Here is a 24139-nt window from a genome sequence, read left to right as displayed (position 1 = left end):
ATGCAAATCAAAACCACATTGAGATACCATCTCATGCCAGTTAGAATGGCGATCATTAAAAAATCTGGAGACAGATGCTGGAGGGGATATGGAGAAATAGGCACACTTTTACACTGTTGGTGGAAATGTAAATTAGTTCAACCATTATGGAAGACAGTGTGGCGATTCCTTAAGGACCTAGAAATAGAAATTCCATTTGCCCCAGCAATCTCATTACTGAGTATATACCCAAATGATTATAAATTGTTCTATTATAAAGACACATGCACACATATGTTCATTGCATTGCTGTTTATGATAGCAAAGACCTGGAATCAACCCAAATACCCATCAATGATAGACTGGACAAAGAAAATATGGCACATATACACCATGGAACACTATGCAGCCATAAAAAACGATGAGTCTGTGGCCTTTGTAGAGACATGGATGAATCTAGAAACCATCATTCTCAGCAAACTGATACAAGAACAGAAAACCAAACACCGCATGTTTTCACTCATAAACGGGTGATGAACAATGAGAACACTTGGGCACAGGGAAGGGAACAACACTCACTGGGCTAGGAGGGGAGGGACAGTAGAGGGCAGGGCAGATGGGGAGGGATAACGCCGGGAGAAATGCCTGATGTAGGTGATGGAGGCGGCGGGTGGGGGGACGTGGCATGTATGTAGTTATGCAACAATCCTGTAGGATGTGCACATGTACCCCAGAGCCCAAAGTACAATAAAAAAAAAAAAAAAACCTGTTTAATTCATCGAAACGGTATATCCAGTGAGTCCAGATTACCTATTTTCTGAACAAACTGACTCTCAGGTTTTTTTGTTTTGTTTTTTTGAGATGGGGTTTCACTCTTGTTGCCCAGGCTAGAGTGCAATGGGGCGATCTCGGCTTACCGCAACCTCCGCCTCCCAGGTTCAAGCAATTCTCCTGCCTCAGCCTCTCGAGTAGCTAGGATTACAGGCATGCACCACCACGCCCGGTTAATTTTTGTATTTTTTAGTAGAGACAGGGTTTCTCCATGTTAGTTAGGCTGGTCTTGAACTCCCGACTTCAGGTGATCGACCCGCCTCAGCCTCCCAAAGTGCTGGGATCACAGGCGTGAGCCACCACACCTGGCCTGACTCTGAGTTTTGTATCTATACAATGGTACATGGCTTCCATTCTCTTCTAAGTCCTCTTCCATGTCCTCAGTCCCCTCCTGCTTCCAGTGTTGGGTGTGTCCTGTGACTTGAACCCCTTCCTCATACTGGGCCTGTCCTTCTCTCCCCATGTCCTCTGCAGGTGCCCCTCCCAGGCTACATCGAGGCCTACCCCCGATCACGATACCCGCAGAGCTCGCCCTCCAGGCTTCCTCGCCAGTACAGCCAGCCAGCCAACCTGCACCCCAGCCTGGAGCAGGCCCCCGCGCCCTCCACAGCAGCCTCGCAGCAGAGCCTGGCAGAAAACGACCCGTCGGACGCTCCCCTGACCAACATCTCCACTGCGGCCCTCGTGAAGGCCATCCGGGAGGAGGTGGCCAAGCTGGCCAAAAAACAGACAGACATGTTTGAGTTCCAGGTCTAACACCTTAGCCCCTGCGGGACGCTGGACTTCCGAACTCTGAGGACACAGCCTTTGGGTTTCCCATGCCTACGGTTAGGACTTGAGGCATAGTAATGGGTGGCTCCTTCTCACCCTCCATTTCTGCAAAGGTGAACTATGGGGCTTCTGGGAACAGAAAAATCTTGAACGACTAGATTCTTGGCTCGTCCAGCTGATTATGCGTCAAGAAGTCCCTGCTTAGGGCCTTATGTTTGATATTCTCTCATGTCATATGTTTGAACTGTGGGCGTATTCTCTTTGGAGACTTAGTCACGAGAGGCACTAGCTAATCTACAGATTCCTATCCAATGCCACATTTTAATAAATCACCAGAAGCGGGAGAACACAGCTCTTATCTTCGGTGACCTCTGCATGTTAACTCTGTTTCTGTGATAAAGGCAATGCAGAAGTGTGGAGTAAGCACCAGACTGCACTCTCATTCAGCCATGACCGTGAGCATTAAAATCGTCTCTAGTCTGTAAGGGAGACACTGACTCCAGCCAAGAAACCTGAGCCCTTTTTTTTAGGTTCATATTCAAAGTCAAAAGAACTGGATGAAAGTCAGTATCAATGGCTGTGCCTATAAATTGGCCTGACTCTATGTTTCCCTCATCAGTTAAAGGCCAAGAAAGAGAGAAGATGAGAGGGAATGGTGGATTTGTGTTGACAGATTTTTTTAAAAAGGTGTTGCCATTTTGGAAATAAAAGTCCCCTATGAGTTAGGATCTAACTGAAACAGAATCGGTGCTAAGAGCTTTTAGGATCCTACAAAAGAAATACAGTTATTTGTGGAGGGTTTTCTTTGCTCTGGTCTGAAGGTGGCCTGAGAATGGAGCTTCTCTTTTTCTTGGAAACAATAGATACATCAACTTTTACAAGAAAATCTCTGTCTCTTCAACAATGATGTCCAGTGTGCGCTGCTGAGTGGTACAAAAGGAAATAGTAATTGATCCCTGTTAGAAACAGGAGTGGTAGATCCACAGTCTTCCCAGGCCGCAGCCTCTGTTTATAGAAGCTTCTGAATGTAGAAAAGCTGTTGAATTTCATGTAAATGTAAATAACCTTTTAAAAAGCGTATGGAGTTAGCCAGTTCCCCCTACTTAATGGACATAGGAAGACGTTTGCTGAAATGGCAGGGCGGCCCCCTTGTGACCATGATGTTGCAAGTCGCCCTCCCTGGCATGGCGAGTTGGCTTCCAGAGCTCTGGGTAGAGGACAACGCCTCACAGCACTGAGGCACCAGCTGCTGCCTGCCCATTAACGCAAGCAAAACAGCTACTGACTTTGTGTAGCAGGGAGATTGGGGACTCTGGTTCCCTCACCAAGTGTGAGAGCCTGTGCAGTGTTGGGGGCTTACTTGGTATCTGTTGGAGAATGAGGTCCTGTCCTGCTTTCATCCATGACCCATCTAGCTTCAGCTGTATCCATTTTCTTCCGAGCCCATCTTTCCATTGTCCTCACGAGTTTCTTTGGTCTTTACTGAAAGAAGATGGTGGAAATTTAAAAGTTGAGAGAAGACTAGAAATGGAACTGATTAGAAGGGGAGGTTCAAACTGTCAAAGCACAGACTTTTCAAAGAAGTTATTTTTATTTTCCAATGGCAAATTGCCCTTTTTGGAATGTTCAGAGATGATGTGTCATGGAACACCCAAACAAGTCTCTTGTTCGGATGATAATAGGTAGTGTCCTTTTAGTATGCTGGTTGACCTTTCATAGTGTTAGTTTTTTGTTACTTAAAAAAGAAATCAGCTATAAATAAAATGTATTTTTGTAATTCCCGTGTGTATATATGGTATATTTCTATCAATGGCCAGTCGTTGTAGTCCAAAACCTAAATCAGTTTGCAAAACACTGTGGACAGTGCAAGATTTTATTGACAGGTTAACACGATGCCTACGTCTATCCACATAGGCATTCAATGCACTTGAATGAACAAAGAGCCAAAGAAACTCAGCCTTTTCATGCAAATGGTATGAGTCTGATAAAATCAGCTACATTGTCCTGCTTTATCAATAATAATATTTCATTAGTGCAATGATATCGACCAGTACTTTGTCTACTTGGTAAATGCCTGGAAATACTGTATGTGAAAATGACATTTCAAGACCTTACTGTAATGGAAATATATGTAAATTTCAGAAGACAGTGTCTGAACTGTGGATGTTTCAGTGACTTACAGAGACCGAGTCTACAGTTTGCAGAGCTATGGCTCCAGAGTGCTAAGAGGATAGAGTCGCAAATCACTGTGGTCTTTGCAGAGCCCCAGGAAATACTGAGTGAGTCAACTGAGACAACTAAAAATATAGCATGCCAAATCAGATGCTCTCTTAAACTACACACCATGGGTTCAAGAATAGTATTAATAGATGAGAGGAAAAGCTTAAGTTGAAAAGAAATCAGTCTGTTCTTGTTTTCCCACTCATGGGGAGACAGAGCCACCCTGGTCAGATTTTCAGTGGCTGAGATGTGGTCCCTTCTCTGAAGAATCTCCTAACCCCATAGAGGTGACAGATACCTGGAGAGCTGACTCTAAGATGGTCAAAAGTGCCTCATGGAGTTGAAGATAGGGTTCCCAGAGAGCCCCAAGAAGGCAGCAATGAGCAAATGCCCTGTTCATCAGAACCCTCTAGATAGTCGCAGAAGCCACAAAGGACCTCGGCTGACCTCGGAGGAGGAAGCGGAAGTACCGAGAAGTGGAGTGACCGGCCCAGTGATCCAGTCCCAGCCTGCTGGTTCACCAGCCAACTTGCTTTCCATCTCACCGTGTGGCCTGCAGGCTTGTCGGCAACACATTTCTTTAACTGTGCCCAGAGGTTTAAAGAAAATGGTAAGGGTCATATGAAGAACTCCATAATGTTCTTGCCAAGAAAAAAGATGATTGAGTATATAGGAACTTCAGATACAGTGTATAGAGGATGATGCATTTGTGGGATAATAAACAGTTTTCAGTGCTGGTTTTGATATGAGTTTTCTACGTTCATGAAAAAGAAATGCATTTTGCCTTTTTCCAGAGAGTACCATCAAGGAAACGGTGTCAGTATCCTGAACTGCTGTTCAAGACTGTGGGGGTGCATTCCTGTCTCAGCACTGAGGATCCCAATAGGCAGGCAGGGAAGCCTTTGACTTTGTGTCACTGCGAGGCAGCAGAGTCTATGCTCTGCATCGGGGCAGGGGACCCAGTGGTGCAGCTAAAGTCTATTGCGTGGCTTGAGACCTATGACCTGAGGCTCGTGCAATGATGAGATTGAGGCTGTTACCTACAGAACAAGGAGTTTCTTTCAGGGTAGATTATGTAAGAATCAATTCCCTGGTCCCAGGAGAAGTTTTATTGTGAGTTTGTTGATTTAAGAACTCAGCAGAAGGGCATGTAATGTCTGAGTAATCTTGATGGAAGAAAGGAAATAGATCTGTGATTAAAACACACACACACACACACACACACACGCACGCACACACACGCGCACACACACCCTGCTTTGGAGAGAGAAAGTAGAATGGAGGGGGTGAGGAATTTAAATACCTAACTAATAGAAATGCTTTTTCTAACAGGCAGAAATTAGAGAAATGAATCAAAAGATTTAAACATTGATTACATATAAATGAGCTTTTTTTTTTCTACATAGCACACAGGCACTCAACATTTAATGAATAGTATAACAGATATTGCCTTAAAAGTTTGAGAACAGGATTGGTAGTTAATCCTAAATTCCTCCTGTCACACACCAGAAGAAAACTTGGATTTTATTTACAAACTATATCCAAATACTCCTAAGGAAAGAGAGTCATCTAGCTTGGAGTAGGGACTGACTGGAGTCTAAATGCTGGAAATTAAATTCTGCCATTCAGTCCAACCTCAAAGGTATTCCAGGCAAGGAGCTTTATGAGGACTAGAAACCCGTTCACATGCAGTCAAGTGCAGGTGTTGGCTGAAAGAATAGAGGGAGGTTTCACAAACACAGAACATGGCTCCCCTACAGGAAGGGGATGGAGCGAGCCACCCTCGCTCTTGCTCTCACGTTCTCTCTTCTCATGGACTTCATTCTCTGTTTCCCTCTGCCTGTCTGCCTGGTTCTCTTGCTCCTCCTGGCCAACCAGCTTTCTCATTAGTGCATATATGTAGCTGAAAAATCCACTTCAGAACCCACTCTGCACAACCTGTCCCTTTCAGTACCCACCACTTTCTGACTAGCATCTCTGTGACCCCCTAAGGCAAAATTTTGAGGATCTGATTGGTTTAGTTCATCTGCCTATGGGTGAGCCACCCTGGGGTCAGGTGCCTGTCCAATCAGTTGTTACCAAGGAGGTAGGGTCATGTCATTAAGCATGGCCCCTTAGACTGACCCTTTCAGGAGGGACTTTTATTGGGGTCTGGGACCCAGAGGAAGGGGCATGAGTGGACAGGACCTTCAAAAAGAACATACTACACACTGGAACTGACTAGTACTCCTGGGATGCCATGCTGCACAGCAGCCAGTACTCGGAGAGCAGTTCCCAGATACTACCACAGAGAGAGAAAAGGGCATCTTCACTAGTACCTCAGGTGAGGATGCACACACTTGAAACTGCTAGACTGACCAGAGCTGCCCCAGCCACTTCTCACCCTAACACCAGTTATTGATACAGCCACTGGGTCTAAGAAGTGATTTCTGATCAAGGCCCAGTTAGCACAATGTCTTGCTCAGCAGACAATAAATACTTGTAAATTGAATTGCATGATCTTAGCTCAGGTGCTATTAATGTGGCTCACTGCCACATACTTGCATGGATGAGAAAACCAATGAGCCCCTCAACAGAGTCTTTTGAAACAAAATTGGTTTCAAGTGAAATATATTATTGTGGCTTTGACCTTCTGAATATAATAACTTAGTGTCCTGAGAATTGAAAGGCCTCCTGATTTCTGAGGCGAACTGTTGCAGAATCCTAGCCTGTGGTAAGTGCTAAAATGTAAGGTGTTTCTGAAAAGAAATATTTAGGAAATATAATTGTGCCACGAACATATTACTTTAGAAGATACGCAGTTGCTCTGATTCTGCAGGTTTTTTAAAAAATGGGAAGGTTGTGATATGGCAGAATCTGTCTCCATTGGTCAAACCATACCTCAGTGAGAGCCATTATAAATGAAATCTAAAAATTGATCATTTTCATTCTCTGACCTTGGTCAGACTCTTGCAAATTATGAAGAGAGGCCATCAATGTATTTGACATAAATTGTGGCCTCATCTTATTTCTCCTCATTTCTTCCTTATGTTTAAACTCACCCCCCATCTCACACAGAAACTGAGTAAAGATTTGTACCAGACAGAATCAGAGGCATATGAATGGAATGGAAATTTTGAAAAAAGGTGCAAATATCCTAGACTGGTCTCTAATTCCTCCTCTGTCAAATGGGTATAAGACCCTCTGTACTTCCCATGGTGATTTTGAGGAGCACACAGCATAATGTATCCGAAAATGGTTTGACAAGCATTTGAAGGCATTCTTACTAAATTATTAGTTTTGTAATTCAGTTTTATCCAGGAAAATATTTTAGCTCCTCCTGTCTGCTGAATTTATACTGTCACATGTTCCATGACACAATGCTTTGCCAAGGAAAAATAAAGAAATTCCTAAATTTGCAATTGCCCACCAGATCTAGCCTCATCTGGAGTTGCTGTTACCGTCATTGTTGTCTATGATTTGGAGGATATGTATTTGTACATGTGCTTTAACTCTGAGTGAAAAACCCCGACCAGTGAGTCTTTAAAACCACGTTAGACACATTGGGCAAAGTACTGAGCAGAAGCTTTGAATGTAGCTGTTGTTATTTTAATGCTTTGCTTTCTGATGAACTTTGTACGTCCTTAGCCTCTGCCGGGAACAGAGTGTTCATATGCTGTTAGAATTTTTTATTGTAAAATAAAACGACAAAGGCTTTCATACCCCAAAACCTGCCTGTTTCTCATTCTACCTCCTCCAGACGATGAGACGGAATCCTTTTCATAAACCAGCCACAAAACAGTGCCTGTTGGGGGTTACTAAAGAACCATTCCAGTCCTAGAGGACCCAATGTGGTCTCAGGAGCCATCCCAGCTTGGGTGATGAGTTCATGGGCCAAAAAGAATGCTCATCCCTGGCCATCTGTAGGCCTCAGAGAAGCCGTTTCAGCCTACCCATGACTTAGCAGCTAAAGAAAGATGTAGTTCTGGGGTCAGCAGGACACAGGGCAGAAGCCAATGTCTGTTTAGGTTCCCGTCTCAGAGTGTAAAGAAGTCTGATCCAGGTCAGTGGCTCCCAAGTAGTCCAAGAATAACTGGTATGGGACACCAGCTCCCAAGACTACCCATCTGTCCCTCCCTGTGTGAGTCCCAGCAGTCCTAGTCCTGATGCCTGCCTTATGTTCAGCCCTATTCAGAGAACATATGTGGTGCTGCCTGCTCTGCCCTCTGGCTTCTACCTATTGGACAGGAGAGACATCAACCCAGGAGCCACAAGCTCATGGGCTGACCAGCCACAAAAATGCGGTTCAGCACATGGGCTAGGCCAACTGGATGATCTCTCTAGGAAATACCAAGAGACAGAGTCTGTTAGAAGTAGATGTTGAAATTGAGTGGTCAAGACTCAGAGAGACCATGATGGACCATATTCCAAGTTCTAAGAGGGCAGAATACTGAGTAAGTAGTGGCCTTGAGGCCAAGGAGATTTAAAAGATAAGAAAGCCTGTCTCTTGCAATGAAAACAGTCAAACCAACCAATTTCTAAGGAGTCCCTGTGCCCTAGTGGTCAGTCACAACCCTGGGGCTTTTATAGATCCATTGAGCTTAGGCAGCAACATGGTACGCTTCTCACTAGAGCCTAATTTGCTCCAATTCTCTGCATGTACTTAGAAAGTACTTAGAGACTGGAGGAGCAATTTTTGTACTCCACTCTCTGCTTCTCTGTAAAGAGGGCTCAGATATGCACAAAAGGGAATCCCAAAGCCACTATCTTGCTGCAATGAGAAATGAACTTGAAGCCCCTACAGGATGCTTCTTGTGAGGCTCACCATGGGGTGAAGGCCATTGCAGAGAGTAGTACAAGTAGGTCTAAGAACTGATGGTTTCCCTACTTTTCCATTTTTTTTATTCCTCCTGGGACCCTAGTTGCTATTGGCTTTCAAGGCAAATTAACTAATCAAGTAAAAGGAAGTGGTGGTGCCTACGTCAGTACCAGCAGTGGGAGGCAGACACAAGCCCAGGAAGCTGGAAAAGGCTGTGGCAAACCCAACTTCGCCTTGCTGAGTCTCCATCATAAATAGGAGAACATCCTTCTTCCAAAGGACATTCTGTTGCCATCCAAGTAAATGTCATGCATCCAACTCATGAGCTCTGCTGGCCACTAGAAACCGGAAAGAATGTACCTACAAAGGAGTGTGGAACCAAGTAATGGAAACATCATTGAGGCTCAACCACTGGTAAAATGTACACCAATGAGTAGGTGCTACAGACTACATGTGTGTGTCACCCCCACTCCCCAATTCATGTCTTAAAACCTAATCCCCAATGTGAAGGTATCTGGAGGTGGGGCCTTTGGGAGGTAATTAGGTCATGAACCTTCATCAATGAGATTAGTGCTATTATATGTAATAAAGGCCCCAGAGAGATCCCTCATCTCTTCTGTCATCTGTGAACCAGGAAGCGGGCCCTCACAGATACCAAATCTGCTGGTACCTTGACTTTGGACTTCCCAGATCAAAACTGAGAAATAAGTTACCACTCAGTTTATGGTATTTTGTTATAGCAGCCTGAACAGACTAAGACAGTAGGACACAATTGCTTTGAGTCTCTCTATAACCACTTGGAGGTATGGTTATGACCAACACTGGTTTGCACAGTTTGGCATTACATTTTTAACATTTCAGTGTTAATATTTGCACATGCACAAACTTACATTTGGGGAGAGGCCACTAGACTCATTGGAATTGAAATAAAGTCTCATTAGCATAACATTTTTCACCACCAACCTGTCGTCCAAGCCTCTGGACTCTGATGAGCCTTCACTCAACATATAAGAGTGTTTGCTTTTTCCTCTGGTGCCTACTTCATCACTCAGCTCCTCAGTCCTGGTGGGAGAGGCCTTTGGGAGACCTACAGGCCCTGTGGAAGCCACATCCCTTGAGGCTATATCCCCATCATATCAACTCAACCTAATGAAAAATCAGGCAACCACCAGATGCCTTGCCTAGGTAATGTTTGAGAACAGCTGAATTTGGGGCACAGGGTCTACCAATAAGCTGGATGTTACACTGGATATCTCATGGTTTATCCTGCTCTGCCGGGGGGATTGGGAGACAAAGCCAGAGGCTGATTGCATGCCTCCTGGGATGTCCATTTTCTAGGTCAAGTTTTAGCAGCATCAAGAGAGGGCTTGGACAGTCTTAAGACTGGGAAAACAAAAGGCCAGATTGCCCAAGTTGCTTCGTGTATTAATGTTCAGGGGCTTTGGGAACTAGAAGATTGCTTCTGTTAGATTTTATTCCTAAAACTGGTAGGTCCCGAACACACTTTGTGTGACACAGTGACCAGCTCCTTTAGAATAGGTCCAGGTAAAAGAGAACCAAAGGCTAAGACCAGAAACCAGATGCCACACTGAGCAGGCATTAGCCCTGGAGAGGGGGGCATGCATATCTGGATATGGTTTTATCCTATTTTTATTTTATTTCCATAATATTCTGGGGAACAAGTGGTATTTAGTTACATAAGTTCTTCAGTGGTGATTTGTGAGATTTTGGTACAGCCATCACCTGAGCAGTATACACTGAACCCAATTTGTAGCCTTTTATCCTTCACTCCCTTCCCACCCTTTCCTCATGAGTCCCCAAAGTCTATTGTATCATTCTTATCCCTTTGCATCCTCATAGCTTAGCTCCCACTTATGAATGAGAACATACAATGTTTGGTTTTTCATTCCTGAGTTACTTCACTTAGAATAATAGTCTCCAATCCCATCTACGTTGCTGCGAATGCCATTAATTCATTGCTTTTTATGGCTGAGTAGTACTCCATTGTACATATATGCCACAGTTTCTTTATCCACTTGTTGATTGATGGGCATTTGGGCTGATTTCATATTTTTGTAGTTATGAATTGTACTGCTATACACAAGCACGTGCAAGTATCTTTTTTTGTATAATGACTTCTTTTCCTCTGGGTAGATACCCAGTAGTGGATCAAACGGTAGTTCTACTTTTAGGTCTTTAAGAAATCTCCAGACCGTTTTCCACAGTGGTTGTACTAGTTTACATTCCCATCAGCAGTGAAGTAGTGTGTCCTTGTCACTGCCTCCATGGCAACATCTATTTTATTTTTTTGATAATGGCCATTCTTGACGGAGTCAGGTGGTATTGTATTGTGGTTTTGATTTGCATTTCCCTGATCATTAGTTATGTTGAGCATTTTTTATATGTGCCGTTTGTATACTTTTGAGAATTGTCTATTCATGTTCTTAGCCCACTTTTTTATGAGTTTTTTTTTATTTCTTGCTAATTTGTTTGAATTCCTTGTAGATTCTAGATATTAGTCCCTTGTTGGATGTATAGATTGTGAAGATTTTCTCCCACTCTGTGGGTTGTCTGTTTACTCCGCTGACTTCTTTTGCTGTGCAAAAACTCTTTAGTTTAATTAAGTCCCAACTATTTATCTTTGTTTTTGTTGCATTTGCTTTTGGGTTCTTGGCCATGAAACCTTTGCCTAAGCCAATGTCTAGAAGGGTTTTTCCAATGTTATCTTCTAGAATTTTTATAGTCTTAGGTCTTAGGTTTAAGTCCTTGATCCATCTGGAGTTGATTTTTGTACAAGGTGAGAGGTGAGAATCCAGTTTCATTCTCCTACATGAGGCTTGCCAATTATCCCAGGACCATTTGTTGAATAGGGTGTCCTTTCCCCACTTTATGTTCTTGTTTGCTTTGCCAAAGATCAGTTGGCTGTAAGTATTTGGGTTTATTTCTAGGTTCTCTATTCTGTTACATTGGTCTATGTGCCTATTTTTATACCAGTATCATGCTGTTTTAGTGAGTATGGCCTTATAATATGTTTGAAATCAGGTAATGTGATGCCTTCAGATTTGTTCTTTTTGCTTAGTCTTGCTTTGGCTAGGTGGGCTCTTTTTGGTTCCATATGAGTTTTAGGATTTTTTTTAGTTCTGTGAAGAATGGTGGTGGTATTTTGATGGGAATTGCATTGAATTTGTAGATTGCTTTTGGCAATATGGCTATTTTCACAATATTAATTTTACCCATCCATGAGCATGAGATGTATTTCCATTTGTTTGTGTCTAAGATCTCTTGCAGCAGTGTTTTGTTGTCCTTGTAGAGGTCTTTCACCTCCTTGGTTAGGTATATTCCTAAGGGTTTTTTTTTTGTTTTTTTTTTTGGTTATGTCCTTTCCCGGTTTGGGTATTAGGGTGATATTGGCTTCATAGAATGTAGGGAGGATTCCTTCTTTCTCTATCTTATGGAATAGTGTCAATAGGATTAGTACCAATTCTTCTTTGAATGTCTGATAGAATTCAGTTGTGAATCCATCTGGTCCTGGACTTTTTTTATTGGTAATTTTTAAACTACCATTTCATTTTTACCATTATGGGTCTGTTCAGGGTTTCTAATTCTTCCTGATTTAAGCTAAGAGAGTTGTATCATTCCAGGAATTTATGCATGTCCTCTAGGTTTTATGGTTTATGTACATAAAGGTGTTCATCATAGCCTTGAGTGATCGTTTGTATTTCTGTGGTGTCAGTTGTAATATCTCCCATTTTGTTTCTAATTGAGCTTATTTGGATCTTCTCTCTTCTTGATCTTGCTAATGGTCTATCAATTTTATTTATCTTTTCAAAGAACCAACTTTTTGTTTCATTTATCTTTTGTATTGTTTTTCTTGTCTCAGTTTCATTTAGTTCCGCTCTGATCTTTGTTATTTCTTTCCTACTGCTGGGTTTGAGTTTCAAATGTTCTCGTTTCTCTCGTTCCATGAGGTTTGACCTTAGATTATCTATACGTGCTCTTTCAGACTTTTTGACATAGGCATTTAATGCTATGAACTTTCCTCTTAGCACCACTTTTTCTGTACCTCAGAGGTTTTGATAGGTTGCATCACTAATATTGTTCAGTTCAAAGAATTTTTAAATTTCCATCTTGATTTCATTGTTGACCCAATGATCATTCAAGAGCAGGTTATTTAATTTCCATGTATGTATGGTATTGAGGATTCCTTTTGGAGTTGATTTCCAATTTTATTCCACTGTGGTCTGAGAGAGTACTTGATATAATTTTTCTTAAATTTATTGAGACTTGTTTTGTGACCTATCATATGGTCTATCTTGGAGAACATTCCATGCACTGATGAATAGAAGTATATTCTGCAGTTGTTGGGTAGAATGTTCTGTAAATATTTGTCAAGTCCATTTGTTCCAGGGTATAGTTTAAATCCACTGTTTTTTTGTTGACTTTGTCTTGATGACCTGTCTAGTGCTGTCAGTGGAGTATTGACATCCCCCACTATTATTGTGTTGCTGTCTATCTCATTTCTTAGGTCCAGTAGTAATTGTTTTATAAATTTGGGAGCTCCAGTGTTAGGTGTGTATATATTTAGAATTGTGATATTTTCCTGTTGAACAAAGCCTTTTATCATTATATAATGTCTTTCTTTGTCTTTTTTAACTGCTGTTGCTTTAGAGTATTTCTTTTGTCTAATGTAAGAATAGCTACTCCTGCTTGCTTTTGGTGTCCATTTGCACCGAATGTCTTTTTCCACCTCCACTTAATTTTATGTGAGTCCTTATGTGTTAGGCGAGTCTCTTGAAGGTAGCAGATACTTGGTTAGTGAATTCTTGTCCATTCTGCAATTCTGTATCATATAAACGGAGCATTTAGGCCACTTACATTCAACGTTAGTATTGAAATCTGAGGTACTATTCCATTTATTGTGCTATTTGTTGCTTGTATACCTTGTTTTTTTTTTTTTTTTTTAAATCGGTCCTGTGAGATTTGTGCTTTAAAGAGGTTCTGTTTTGATGTGTTTCCAGGATTTGTTTCAAGATTTAGAGCTCCTTTTAGCAGTTTTTGTAGTGCTGACTTGGTAGTGGCAAATTCTCTCAGCATTTGTTTGTCTGAAAAAGACTGTATCTTTCCTTCATTGATGAAGCTTAGTTTCACTGGATACAAAATTCTTGGCTGTTTAAGAAAGCTAAAGATAGGGCCCAAATCCCTTCTAGCTTGTAGGGTTTCTGCTGAGAAATCTGTGGTTAATCTGATAGGTTTTTCTTTTAGATTACTTGGTGCTTTTGCCTCAAAGCTCTGAAGACTTCTTTCCTTGATCTTGATTTTAGATAACCTGATGACAGTGTACCTACATGATGATCTTTTTGCAGTGATTTTCTCAGGTGTTCTTTGAGCTTCTTGTATTTGGATGTCTAGGTCTGTAGCAAGGCTGGGGAAATTTTCCTGGATTATTCCCCCAAATATGTTTTCCACACTTTTAGATTTCTCTTCTTCCTTAGGAACCCCCATTATGCTTAGGTTTGATCATTTAGCATAATCCCAAACTTCTTGGAGGCTTTGTTCATTTTTTTAAAATTCTTTTTTCTTTGTCTTTGTTGGATTGGGTTAAATCAAAAACCTTGTCTTGAAATCTGAAGGGCTTTTCTTTCTGCTTCCTCTACCCCTGTTTTTCCACTCAGCTCTCTAAATTGACTCAGCTCCGGGTAAGGTTAACTCCTTCTCCTATGATCTAGACCTTCAGGTTCCCCAGTGAGAGTGTGTTCAGGGCAGATGATCCCCCTTTCCCTCTGTCACAGCTTGGGTACTCACAGTATTTGGGCTGTCTTCCCAGTCCTGCAGGGCCAATCCACTTCCTTCTGAAGGTCTATGGATTTGCTTGGCATTCCCAGTATATTCCTGCAATAGTTCTGAGGTGAAAGTTCATGATGTGAGTCTCCACATGCTCCTCTGTTCATCCAAGCTGGAGCTGCAAGTCAGTCCTGCCTCCTATCTGCCCATCTTCCTTCTTTAAAAAAAAAGCTGGTTTTATCCTGTTAATCATTAATCCTTCATTTAGCTGGAAGCACTGGTAGAACCTCCCCATAGCCACCCCTTCAGTCCATCATAGGCTGAGCTGTCATGTTCTGAGCACCTGCTGTGTTTCAGACACTGCCAGGAGACAGGGACTCAGTGAATGGGACACAGCTCCTGCGCCTCACAGAGCTCAGTCAAAGAAGATTGATCCTTGAGACACAAAGCCCAGCCTATTAAGGGCTCACCATTCAGTACCATTTCTTCCTCATAAAAGCCGAATGAAAACTGACATCCACTTCTTTCCAGAAGCATTTAAGTCTAGAAAAAGACAGACTCTACTGTTGTATCTTCCAGTTATGCAACACAGCTTTCCTTCCCAATTATTTTTAACCAATTAGTAAGATGTCCACAGTATCCCCAGGGGGAAGAGAGAAAATTGCCAATGCAAAGAGGCAAACAAGCGTTACAAACCCAAATTTCAGGGCTGTCACCACCAAACGAAATCAGGAGCCCAAGTGTAAGGAAGAAATAACCAATTTGGGAACCATACGTGCAATCCAAGTGGAAATTCAGGAACCATATACTTATGAATGAAACCACAGTACACTGAACACTCTCGTTTTGAATTGCTTATATCAATAAAGTGCCATTCAGAATGTAGCGGATTATTAATGTATGGGTTTTGGTTTTTATCCATTCTCTCAAATATAGTGCTCTATGGAACAAATCTAAATAGGCAAACCACGTAGAGCTTTGCAGTGATGCCATTCTTTGCTGCTTTAGTCTGTGTGGCTTAGTTGACATTGTGTTGGGTTTTTCTTGACAAATTTGCATATGAAATAAAGGCACATTGCCTCACTGGTAATTCGCCTTCCAAGGTATAAGCAGATATTTGTGTTCACAGTTTGTCTTTTCCCTTAATACTTCTTTCTCCATTCCTCATAAGGAAAAGATTTTAACAAGTGTTTACAGTATTCTCAGAATATTAGCCATTGCCATGTGATGAACTGATGCATCTTGCCGTTTTTGAAGTGGTAGAATCCCAGACTCCGAGTTGGAAGGGAATTTAGTGAAGATACTGTCCTTCACACTCCAGTTATCACAGGATAAACCCCACGACCTTGAACACAATGTTACTGCCCTGCTCAGAGATTAAGCAGAACTAAGCCTTCAGGAAAGCAGACAGTCAAAATGAGAGAAGTGGGGCAGAGAGGAGAAGACAAGGAAAGATGGAGAGGTTTCTAATACAATTTAATAGAGAAAAAGACAAAGGCACTACAGTTACTCTGGGATGGGGACTGGGGGATTACAACTTCATTGTGCTTTTTTATATTTTAGGATTGTTTTCAATTTTTAATTACATATGGAATAAGGGGCCACTAAAATCTTTTCAGTTTGGGGCCTGATAAGGTTTTCCTGTAGCTCTGAATCTATGTCGTGACCACCCGCATTACACTTTAAAGGGATCCCAGTCTTGGGATTTGGCATCATCCAGACCTAGGTTTGAAGCTTGCCTTTACCACATTCCAGCTGTGTTACTTTGGGCAACTCCTGTCCCCTCTCTGAGCCTTATCTGTGCAATGTGCAGTCAATTAAGTGACTGTGGAAGGGGAAGGAGAGAGTGCATCATTCATAACTGCGTGGCACTCGACAAGTATGACGAATTATTGTTATTTATAGAGCCTCTGTTTGAATATTTCTAGTAAGGGGAACTCACTTGCCCGCCAGAGCCAATACATCACCTGCTGATCACCCAGAAGGACTGACTCCTGTACTCAGTCTCATCTGACTCGCCTGTTATTGACAACCTCCCTTTTCAACAGCCTCCAGCACAGACAGTGAGCTCAGGAGGGGAGGTGAATGATACTGTGAAAGGAAGAGCCCTTCATCACCTGGCCATGATGAGACAAGCTGGAACCAGCTGGCGCTGTCTCGCAGCTTCCACATGCTCATTTGGTTACAGCCTCATCACACCTGGGAATCATTCTTCTGAGCAACCATCTCACCCAGAGTATAATACCCCGGTCCCAGCAACCCTGTAAAACATCTGGGCTTGGTGCATTTAAAGGTCTGGCAGCAAGAATAGTCAGTTCTGTAAGCATGGCATGGAACTCTGGCTGGGCACGGTGGCTCACACCTGTAATCCCAACACTTTGGGAGGCCAAGGCAGGAGGATCACTTGAGGCCAGAAGTTCAAGAGCAACCTGGGCAACATAGTGAGATCCTGGCTTTACAAAAAAAAAAAAAAAAATTAAAACAGCCAGGCATGGTGGTGTGTGCCTATAGTGCTGGCTACTCAGGAGGGAGGATCTCCTGAGCCCAGGAGTTTGAGGCTACAGTGAACTATGATAGCACCACTGCACTCTAGCCTGGGCCACAGAGCAACACTCTATTAAAAAAAAAAAAAAAATCATATGGTAAGCTCATGGAAAGTAAGATTCTATTTGGGGAAAATCCATACATCTCCTCTTGTACCAGCTCAGGGACGGTGTTGTTAAAGTGATTTCATTGCATTTGTCTGTGATGAAATCAGAAGAGAACTTGCCCATCCCACTTTGGAGTCCGTACCCTTGGCAATGATGATGTTTGCTCATACAGACATTCTCCGTATCAGCTGGCTGAAGTGGGCTAAAGGACAACAGGGGAAATATAATGGTTTGAAGCCAGTCACTGGAAAAAGGAGCCAAGGCTTTAAGACCTCAGGCTCTGGAGTGGCTTAGCCACATCCTAGCCTGATGCCTCTCAACGCCTCTATAAAATGGGGGCTGAGGCCATTTTTCTCATGGGCTGGGATGTAAATCTTTACGAGTTGCTGTATGTAGGGTGCTGAGCCCAGGGCCTGACACTTGGCGATCCCTCAGTAGCTGGCAGTTGCTAGCTGGCAGGGCTTGGGAGAAGCTCCAAGCATGTCTCTAACCCCCATACTGGCCTCTCCTGTGCTCAGACACCACCACACTTTTTCCAGTGCTCTAACTGGCCCATTAGAATGGTTGCGTTAAACAGACTATAAAATGACATCAGTTCTTGAAATGCACCTAAAATAAACTTATTACGGGCTGGATGGGGAAGGGGTCAGTGGACAGTTCAGAGTTGCACATCATCCTTGTTCCTGTGTAGCAGGTCACACAGCCTCTGCAAAGAGCCTGCTCGTATACATGCACACATACAGCCACATAAACACACACACACTCACACGCCACACATTGGACAAGTGGGACTATTCTGATTGTCTACTGACTCTTCTCAAGTCACGTCCGAGAGAGGAGAAGGCATGTGGATTCCTGGAGGACTGCACAGAGGAAGGAGCTGCCACTTGCAGGGAGGGAACAGGCTCAGCCATTGACCCACTGTGTCACCTTCAGCAGTGATTTCATTTGTCTGAGCCTATTTCCTCATTTATAAAGATGTGCCATTTTGCCTGCCCCCACAACAGTTAACTCTGGAAACCAAGCCTGCATTAAACCCCAAGTGTTCCCTCTTCCCAGACTCAACACAATCTAATCAAATAAGAGGGGAAAATGAGGACATATTCTTCTCTGCAGATCTGAGCTGTCCACTGTGGTAGATACTAATAGCCATGTGCCTATTTAAACTTAAATAACTAAAATGAAATGAAGTTTAAAATTCACTTTCCTAGTTGCAGTAGCGACATGTTAAAACCTAACAGCCACATGTGTCTGGTTACCATATTAAATGGCACTGACATAGAACATTTCTGCCATTTCAAAAGTTCTATTGGACAGTGCTGCTTAAGATCATCCACACATTAATAGGTAGTAATGACAGACAATAAAAAGATAAACAATAGTCCACATAAACAGACATGTGTCTGAATAATAGGAACTAAGTAGGCGAGTAACAGAAGAGTATACAAAATCTAGAAATACATTGTAGATAATGCTATGGACTGAATTGTATCCCCCACTAAATTCATATATTGAAGCCCTAACCCCCAATGTGATGGGATTTGGAGACAGAAACTTTAAAGAGAATTATGTTTAAATGAGGTCATGAGGGTGGGGCCTCCATGATGGGATTAGTGCCCTTATAAGAAGAGGAAGAGACACCAGAGCTCTCTCTCTGCTACGTGAGGATGCATGAAGAAGGTAGCCATCTCCAAGCCAGAAAGAGAGTCCGCACCAGGAACCAAATCAGCCAGCATGTTAATCTTGGACGTCCCAGCTTCCAGAACAGTGAGAAATGAATGTCTATTGTGTAAGCCACCCAGTCTGTGGCATTTGTTATGGCAGCCCCAGCAGACCAATACACATAATAAGAGTCAATGAGTTCAGTCCAGCTTCTCTTGTTCATCTTGAAACCAGTTCTACAAAGAGCAGATTTTCCCTGGGTAGGTAAGATGTGGCTCTCAGCAGGCAGCCACCCGCAGGCCCCTGGGAAAGGCCAGGTGCTGCGTCTGTTTATTTCTGCAATGAAAGCCTTCTATGGCTGCAGTGTCTCCTCCTCCCGAAAGGTTTCCAAACTGGATTTTCCCCTAGGTTATAATGAACAGGCTAACAAATGTCAGCCCTGGATGTGAGAGGACTAGAAAGAGCAGACTGGTTCATCCCACGTCTAAATCCATGCTGCCACCTGGTGGATCCCATTAAAAGAGAAATGTGGGGATTTTGTGTTAATGACCAGAAACCTTACAAATTGCCCAGCGAACCCAAAGAGGCAAAGATGGTGGTGAGCAGTAGCTGTTTGTCAGATCATGAGCTGAGCAGTTTACACACATATCTCAGTTAAACAGCAACAACCCCAGGCTGGAGGAATTGTGCACCTTTTCCAGATGAGAAAAGGGGCTTAGAGAGTTAAGAATCTATTTTATTGAAAGAACAATTGGATGAATAAACGAGTAAATAAAAGTAAGTGAATGCAGGCTTAGTTTACGTACATTGTTTTCAGAGTTACAGAATGTGTGTACTGGATTCAGGTAAACTCAAACGACAGTGATAATCCTGGCTGAGTTTGTGAATGAGTAGATGGAATAACTAACATCTATTGAGTACTGGATTTGGACTACGTATTGTTCTGAGTACCTCACATATTTTAACTTACTTCAACCTTATAGCAACCTATGAAGTGGAGGTATTATATAATCTCATTTGATAAATGAGGAAACAAAGACACAGAGGTTAAGCAGTTTGTCCAAAGTCACACAGCTGGTGTGTGCTGGGATTTCAACCCAGGCAGTGAGGTGCCAGATCCAGCAATTATCTTCATCACTACATCACATACCACTTCTCAGATAAGAAGGGCTGTCTTAGTCTTAGTCCTGTCTCTGAATCTTGATAAAGAATTCAAGGTACGTCTTGACTCCATGCCCCCAGCCTGTCATAAAGGCACTTGGCCTAGATGAGTCCCAGGATATTGCATCTAGACCATCATTTCTTATCATTTTATGCAATTGACGTTTCCACCATAAGTCGAACCATAAGACTGGGATGGCGTTTCCCCTCCATCCACAGCCAGTAATGTGCTCCTTAAACACATGGAATGTCCACTTCGTGCAAAACCCTGTGCTCAGGATGACGATGATGACAACACAGTCCCTGCCCTCAAGAGATCACAGTCAAGCTAGGGAGACATACAGATGGGCTATCATAATCCAGGTAAGTCCCAGGAAAGGGGATGCCCAGAGTACAAAGGGAGCTCAGAGAAGGGACACATAACTCATACTGGGGCTTGGAATCAGGGACGGCTTCCTGGAGGAAGTGACATCCATGCTGTTGGGAGAGGAGCACTCCCCTTCTGCTTCTTTCTAAGATCAGTACTGGCCTCTTTCTGCCTCTTTACCCGCCCAATGCCCAGCGATTGATGGGGACTTGTGATTGATAATTTGGGGAAGAATAAACTGGGCATACTTAGCCACACCCTGCCATTCCTCCCAGCTTACTTAAGTAAAGAAAGTGACTGGCAATGGGCTTCTTTGATTATGAGTAGAAACTAAACTAAGGGGAACTAAAAAAGGCGTCATCTGAACATTTAGAAGGAAAGGAATGAGATGCTGCCACTGGACAACTCAGCTCCAGCTACTGTTTCTTGGAGAGAAACTGTGATTGAGATGGAGAGCTGCCTGCTTGCGATCATGTGTGCTTGCAGCCGGATACCACTCTTGTGAGTTCCCTGGGAGCTAAATTGGAAGGAAGCTAACTGCAAAAGGCAGAAGGATACAGTGATAAAGAGATGGGAGGGGAGCTGCCTGGGCTCCTGGTGGCTTCCAGGCCCTGGTGCCAATTGCATGAGGCCCATGAAGGGGACAGGTGGTATCTCTGTCAGCCAGGGTCCTTCTTTTGGGAAGCAGCTGCTCCCCAGTTCCAAGTGGTTCTGGTGGGGATGCAACCACAGGACCCCGGCCACCTCCTCCCCAACATGGAGGAAATGAAGCCCAAGCTGGGCCAATCACATTTTCTAAGAAATGGTAGTTGGAGCTGAGTTGTCCAGTGGCAGTACCTCATTCCTTTCCTTTCCTTCTAAATGCTTGGACAATGCCTCTTTAAATTTCCCTTAGTTTAGTTTCTATTGCTTGTAATCAAAGAAGCCCATTGTTGCCACTCACTCTCTTAAGTAACTCAGTTTGAGTGGCCTTCTGTTTCCCCCCAAAACAAGAGGACCTGGAATAGGTGATACTTCAGCTTTGTGTCACAGATTTTCCTATTGTTGACTGAAATTACAGCTGTTTCACCAGAAATAACTTGATAAATGTTTACTGGAAGCCAAATGTGAGGATTGACCTAGGAAGACGCACCAACAAAGCTGGGAGTGTCCTAGGGTCTGTTACAAGTTAGAAAGCTTTTATGGGAAGGTTTGGAAGAGGGGAGGAAGACTTTTCATACAATAAGCTGTCTTTTTGTTACTGGAAGGTATAACACGGAGTTACAGTCATTGGCTATAGATGACAATTTGCAGGCTAAAATGTCTATGTGCAAGACAATCAGCAAAGTTTCATGATTCAGAAACAAATCAGCAAAACGTCATGACTCAGAAGCCAATCAGCATCCTTTCCCATGTCAGTAAGGGGTACATTAACCAGTATGTCAACAATTTAAGGAAGTCACAATAAGACTCTACTCAGAAACAGGATGTCCTCATGAATCACAAAACTTCCGCCAGGTAGGAAGTGTAACAAATGCAAGTTATCACTATTTAGTCACTTTTATGGCAACTCTCAGATTTGCTTATGCGCTCACGTGGGCAGAATGAAAGAACTGGGTGGTGACCATCCGCCCTTCCTTTTGGGCACTGCCTACAGAGAGGCCATGCCCTTGGCCTTGTCTGTTTGGGTGGGCCATGTGATGCTGCCTGGGAGGAATGTGATTGGCCCGCTCTAGAAAACAATCACCCTCCTCTCCAAACTGCTTCCCAGCCACATCGACCCCCTTGTCGGTGCTTGTGGGGCTGGGCTCCAGGGCCTGCACATTCAATGCTTCTCCCTCCCTGCGGGGCCAGGGCCCAGGCCTCCCTCCAGCTCACATCTTGTGGCCACCCCCACTTCCAGCACCAGGGGCTCAACAGTGAGTGCTGTGTCCTGCACAAACTGGAAAATAATATGAAAATGATTCCCAGTTTGGGGCAGTTTCTTGTCTTTCATTTTTTTGTTATTGTCCGCACTCCCAGTCCCCATCCTGTGAAAGCAGCATTTCCATTTGCCTGATGTGGAAAAAGAGAGGTTGGGTAACTTTCCTAAAGTCACAGATCTGGTTACTGTCAAAATTAGGACACAGTTGAAAAGAAAAGGCCAATATTCCCTGAGGCACCAATGAGGCATTTACCTCCAGTGAGACCAAAAAGCCTTAAAGCAGTAATTAGATGTCTCTTCCTTCTGTCCCCAGCTGACTTCCTCTGAACCCTGCCTGACCGTTTTGGAACAGAGGGTGGGCACAGGTGATTTGGATAAGGTAGAAGGCTTTCCTATCACACTTGAAGCCTGTACTTCTCTCAGGACTAACAAGCTTGTGATGAAAGGATCATGATATAGAGCTGGTTACCTGTTCTATCAGGTTTCATGTTCCATCTTGCCCAAAACAGTCACCACAGCAGGGAAAGGCCTTCAACCTCCATCTATAGGCCTCTATCTCGACTCGTCTTCTACCCTAGTTTCTTGAAAGTAAAGATTGCTAATTGATTTGATTGGTCAGGGTCCAGGACAATTCCTTTGACCCCACTTTCCCAGTGGGCAGGTTTACCACATCTTAAAGATCAGTACGTAGGGCAAGGTGCAGTGGCTCACACCTGTAATCCCAGTGCTTTGGGAGGCCAAGGCAGGAGGATTGCTTGCGCCCAGGAGTTCAAAACCAGTCTGGCAACAACATGAGACACCTGCCTCTATAAAAGAATTTAAAAATTAGCCAAACGTGGTGGCACACACATATAAGTCCTGGCTACTTGGAAGGCTGAGGTGGGAGGATCACTTGAGCCCAGGAGTTCAAGGCTATAGTGAACTAAGATCATACAGCTGCACTCCAGCCTCAGTGACAGAATAAGACTCTGTCTCTAAAAAACATTAAAAATAAAAGAAACATAAAGTCAGCACACTGGGCTTTCCGTCTTCCCTGAGTTCATGCAATAGTCAGACCCAGGACGAGCCTGCCTCCATGGACGGGTGCCATCGGGCCCCTCTCTTGTCTACCTCTTTCCTGTCAGGCACTCAGTGGGCAAATCAAGCCAGAGGAAGCAGTGAACTTCATTTATGCCACCATCCCAGCTTTGAATGCTCCAAAGCAGCTTTCTTTCTAGATCAGCTGCAAATAAAGTGGTGCTTCTGTTTTCCATTTAGCTGGTGGTGTGCCGGTAAACTCTTCTCAATCAACTCTTCTCAGTGGAGGTCCCAGAGAGACAACCCTGATTTGTACATTTGCCAACTTCCTTGTTGTAAATACTCTCACTGTGGCCAATTTCAACAAACCCATATGACATCATGCAGAAGATATGCACAGTAACACACCATGATGTAGTATGACGACCACACAGACACAATAGGCATAAATGAGCTCAGGAGTACAGATAATAGAAAACCAGCAAAATAATTAGGAAGCGATGAATTGGGAATATTTGCTGCCTTCGTTTTCAATATGATTTAATTAAAAGTTGAAATGGTTTAATTTTTAATAATGGCTGTATTTAACAACCAGCTCATAAAATTTCTGAAAATTTGGCAATTGGCTCTTGTGAGCCCATACAAACTGGCTCCGGCACACTGCTGCATTTATCTATTATTCCTTGCATCTGGTGTTCTCTCAATCAAGCTCCCTATTGCTTTCATCTGTCAAGCGCCCTTTTCTTTGAGGAACAGCTTCTTTTTCATTTTGTTCTGGAGGGGCTGTCAATTACATGACAATTACATCCCACCAACCAGTAGTAATAGGACCTGTGCCCAAAGTTAGGGCAAGCCATGGGGTGAGTGGGGAGGTGGCAGGGCTGAATGTAGGCATTTCTGGGACCTTGGCTGTAATACTACCAAACTATCAACCCCATTCTCTCTTGGCAAGTTGTGGGAAGCAACCTAGCCAACACCAAAACCATGCCCTACCAGTA

The 24139-nt window shown here is 43.3% G+C and overlaps 1 protein-coding gene across 4 annotated transcripts in view; it reads left to right on the top strand.

The window, feature by feature from the left end:
* Positions 1-7510, top strand: part of KIAA1549L (KIAA1549 like) — a 288955-nt gene extending 281445 nt beyond the window's left edge. For all 4 annotated transcript variants that reach the window (XM_064365044.1, XM_012452311.2, XM_064365043.1 and 1 more), the window contains one exon: positions 1285-7510. In XM_064365044.1, the coding sequence (XP_064221114.1) occupies positions 1285-1566 (282 nt within the window). In that variant the 3' untranslated portion in view covers positions 1567-7510. The remainder of the gene's footprint in view (positions 1-1284) is intronic.
* Positions 7511-24139: the final 16629 nt, after the last annotated feature.

The sequence above is a fragment of the Aotus nancymaae genome, unplaced genomic scaffold, assembly GCF_030222135.1.
Source record: "Aotus nancymaae isolate 86718 unplaced genomic scaffold, 86718_ANA_hifiasm-v0.15.2.pri h1tg000059l, whole genome shotgun sequence".
In the NCBI taxonomy this organism is placed as follows: Eukaryota; Metazoa; Chordata; class Mammalia; order Primates; family Aotidae; genus Aotus; species Aotus nancymaae.
This window is presented reverse-complemented; position numbering and strand designations above follow the sequence as displayed.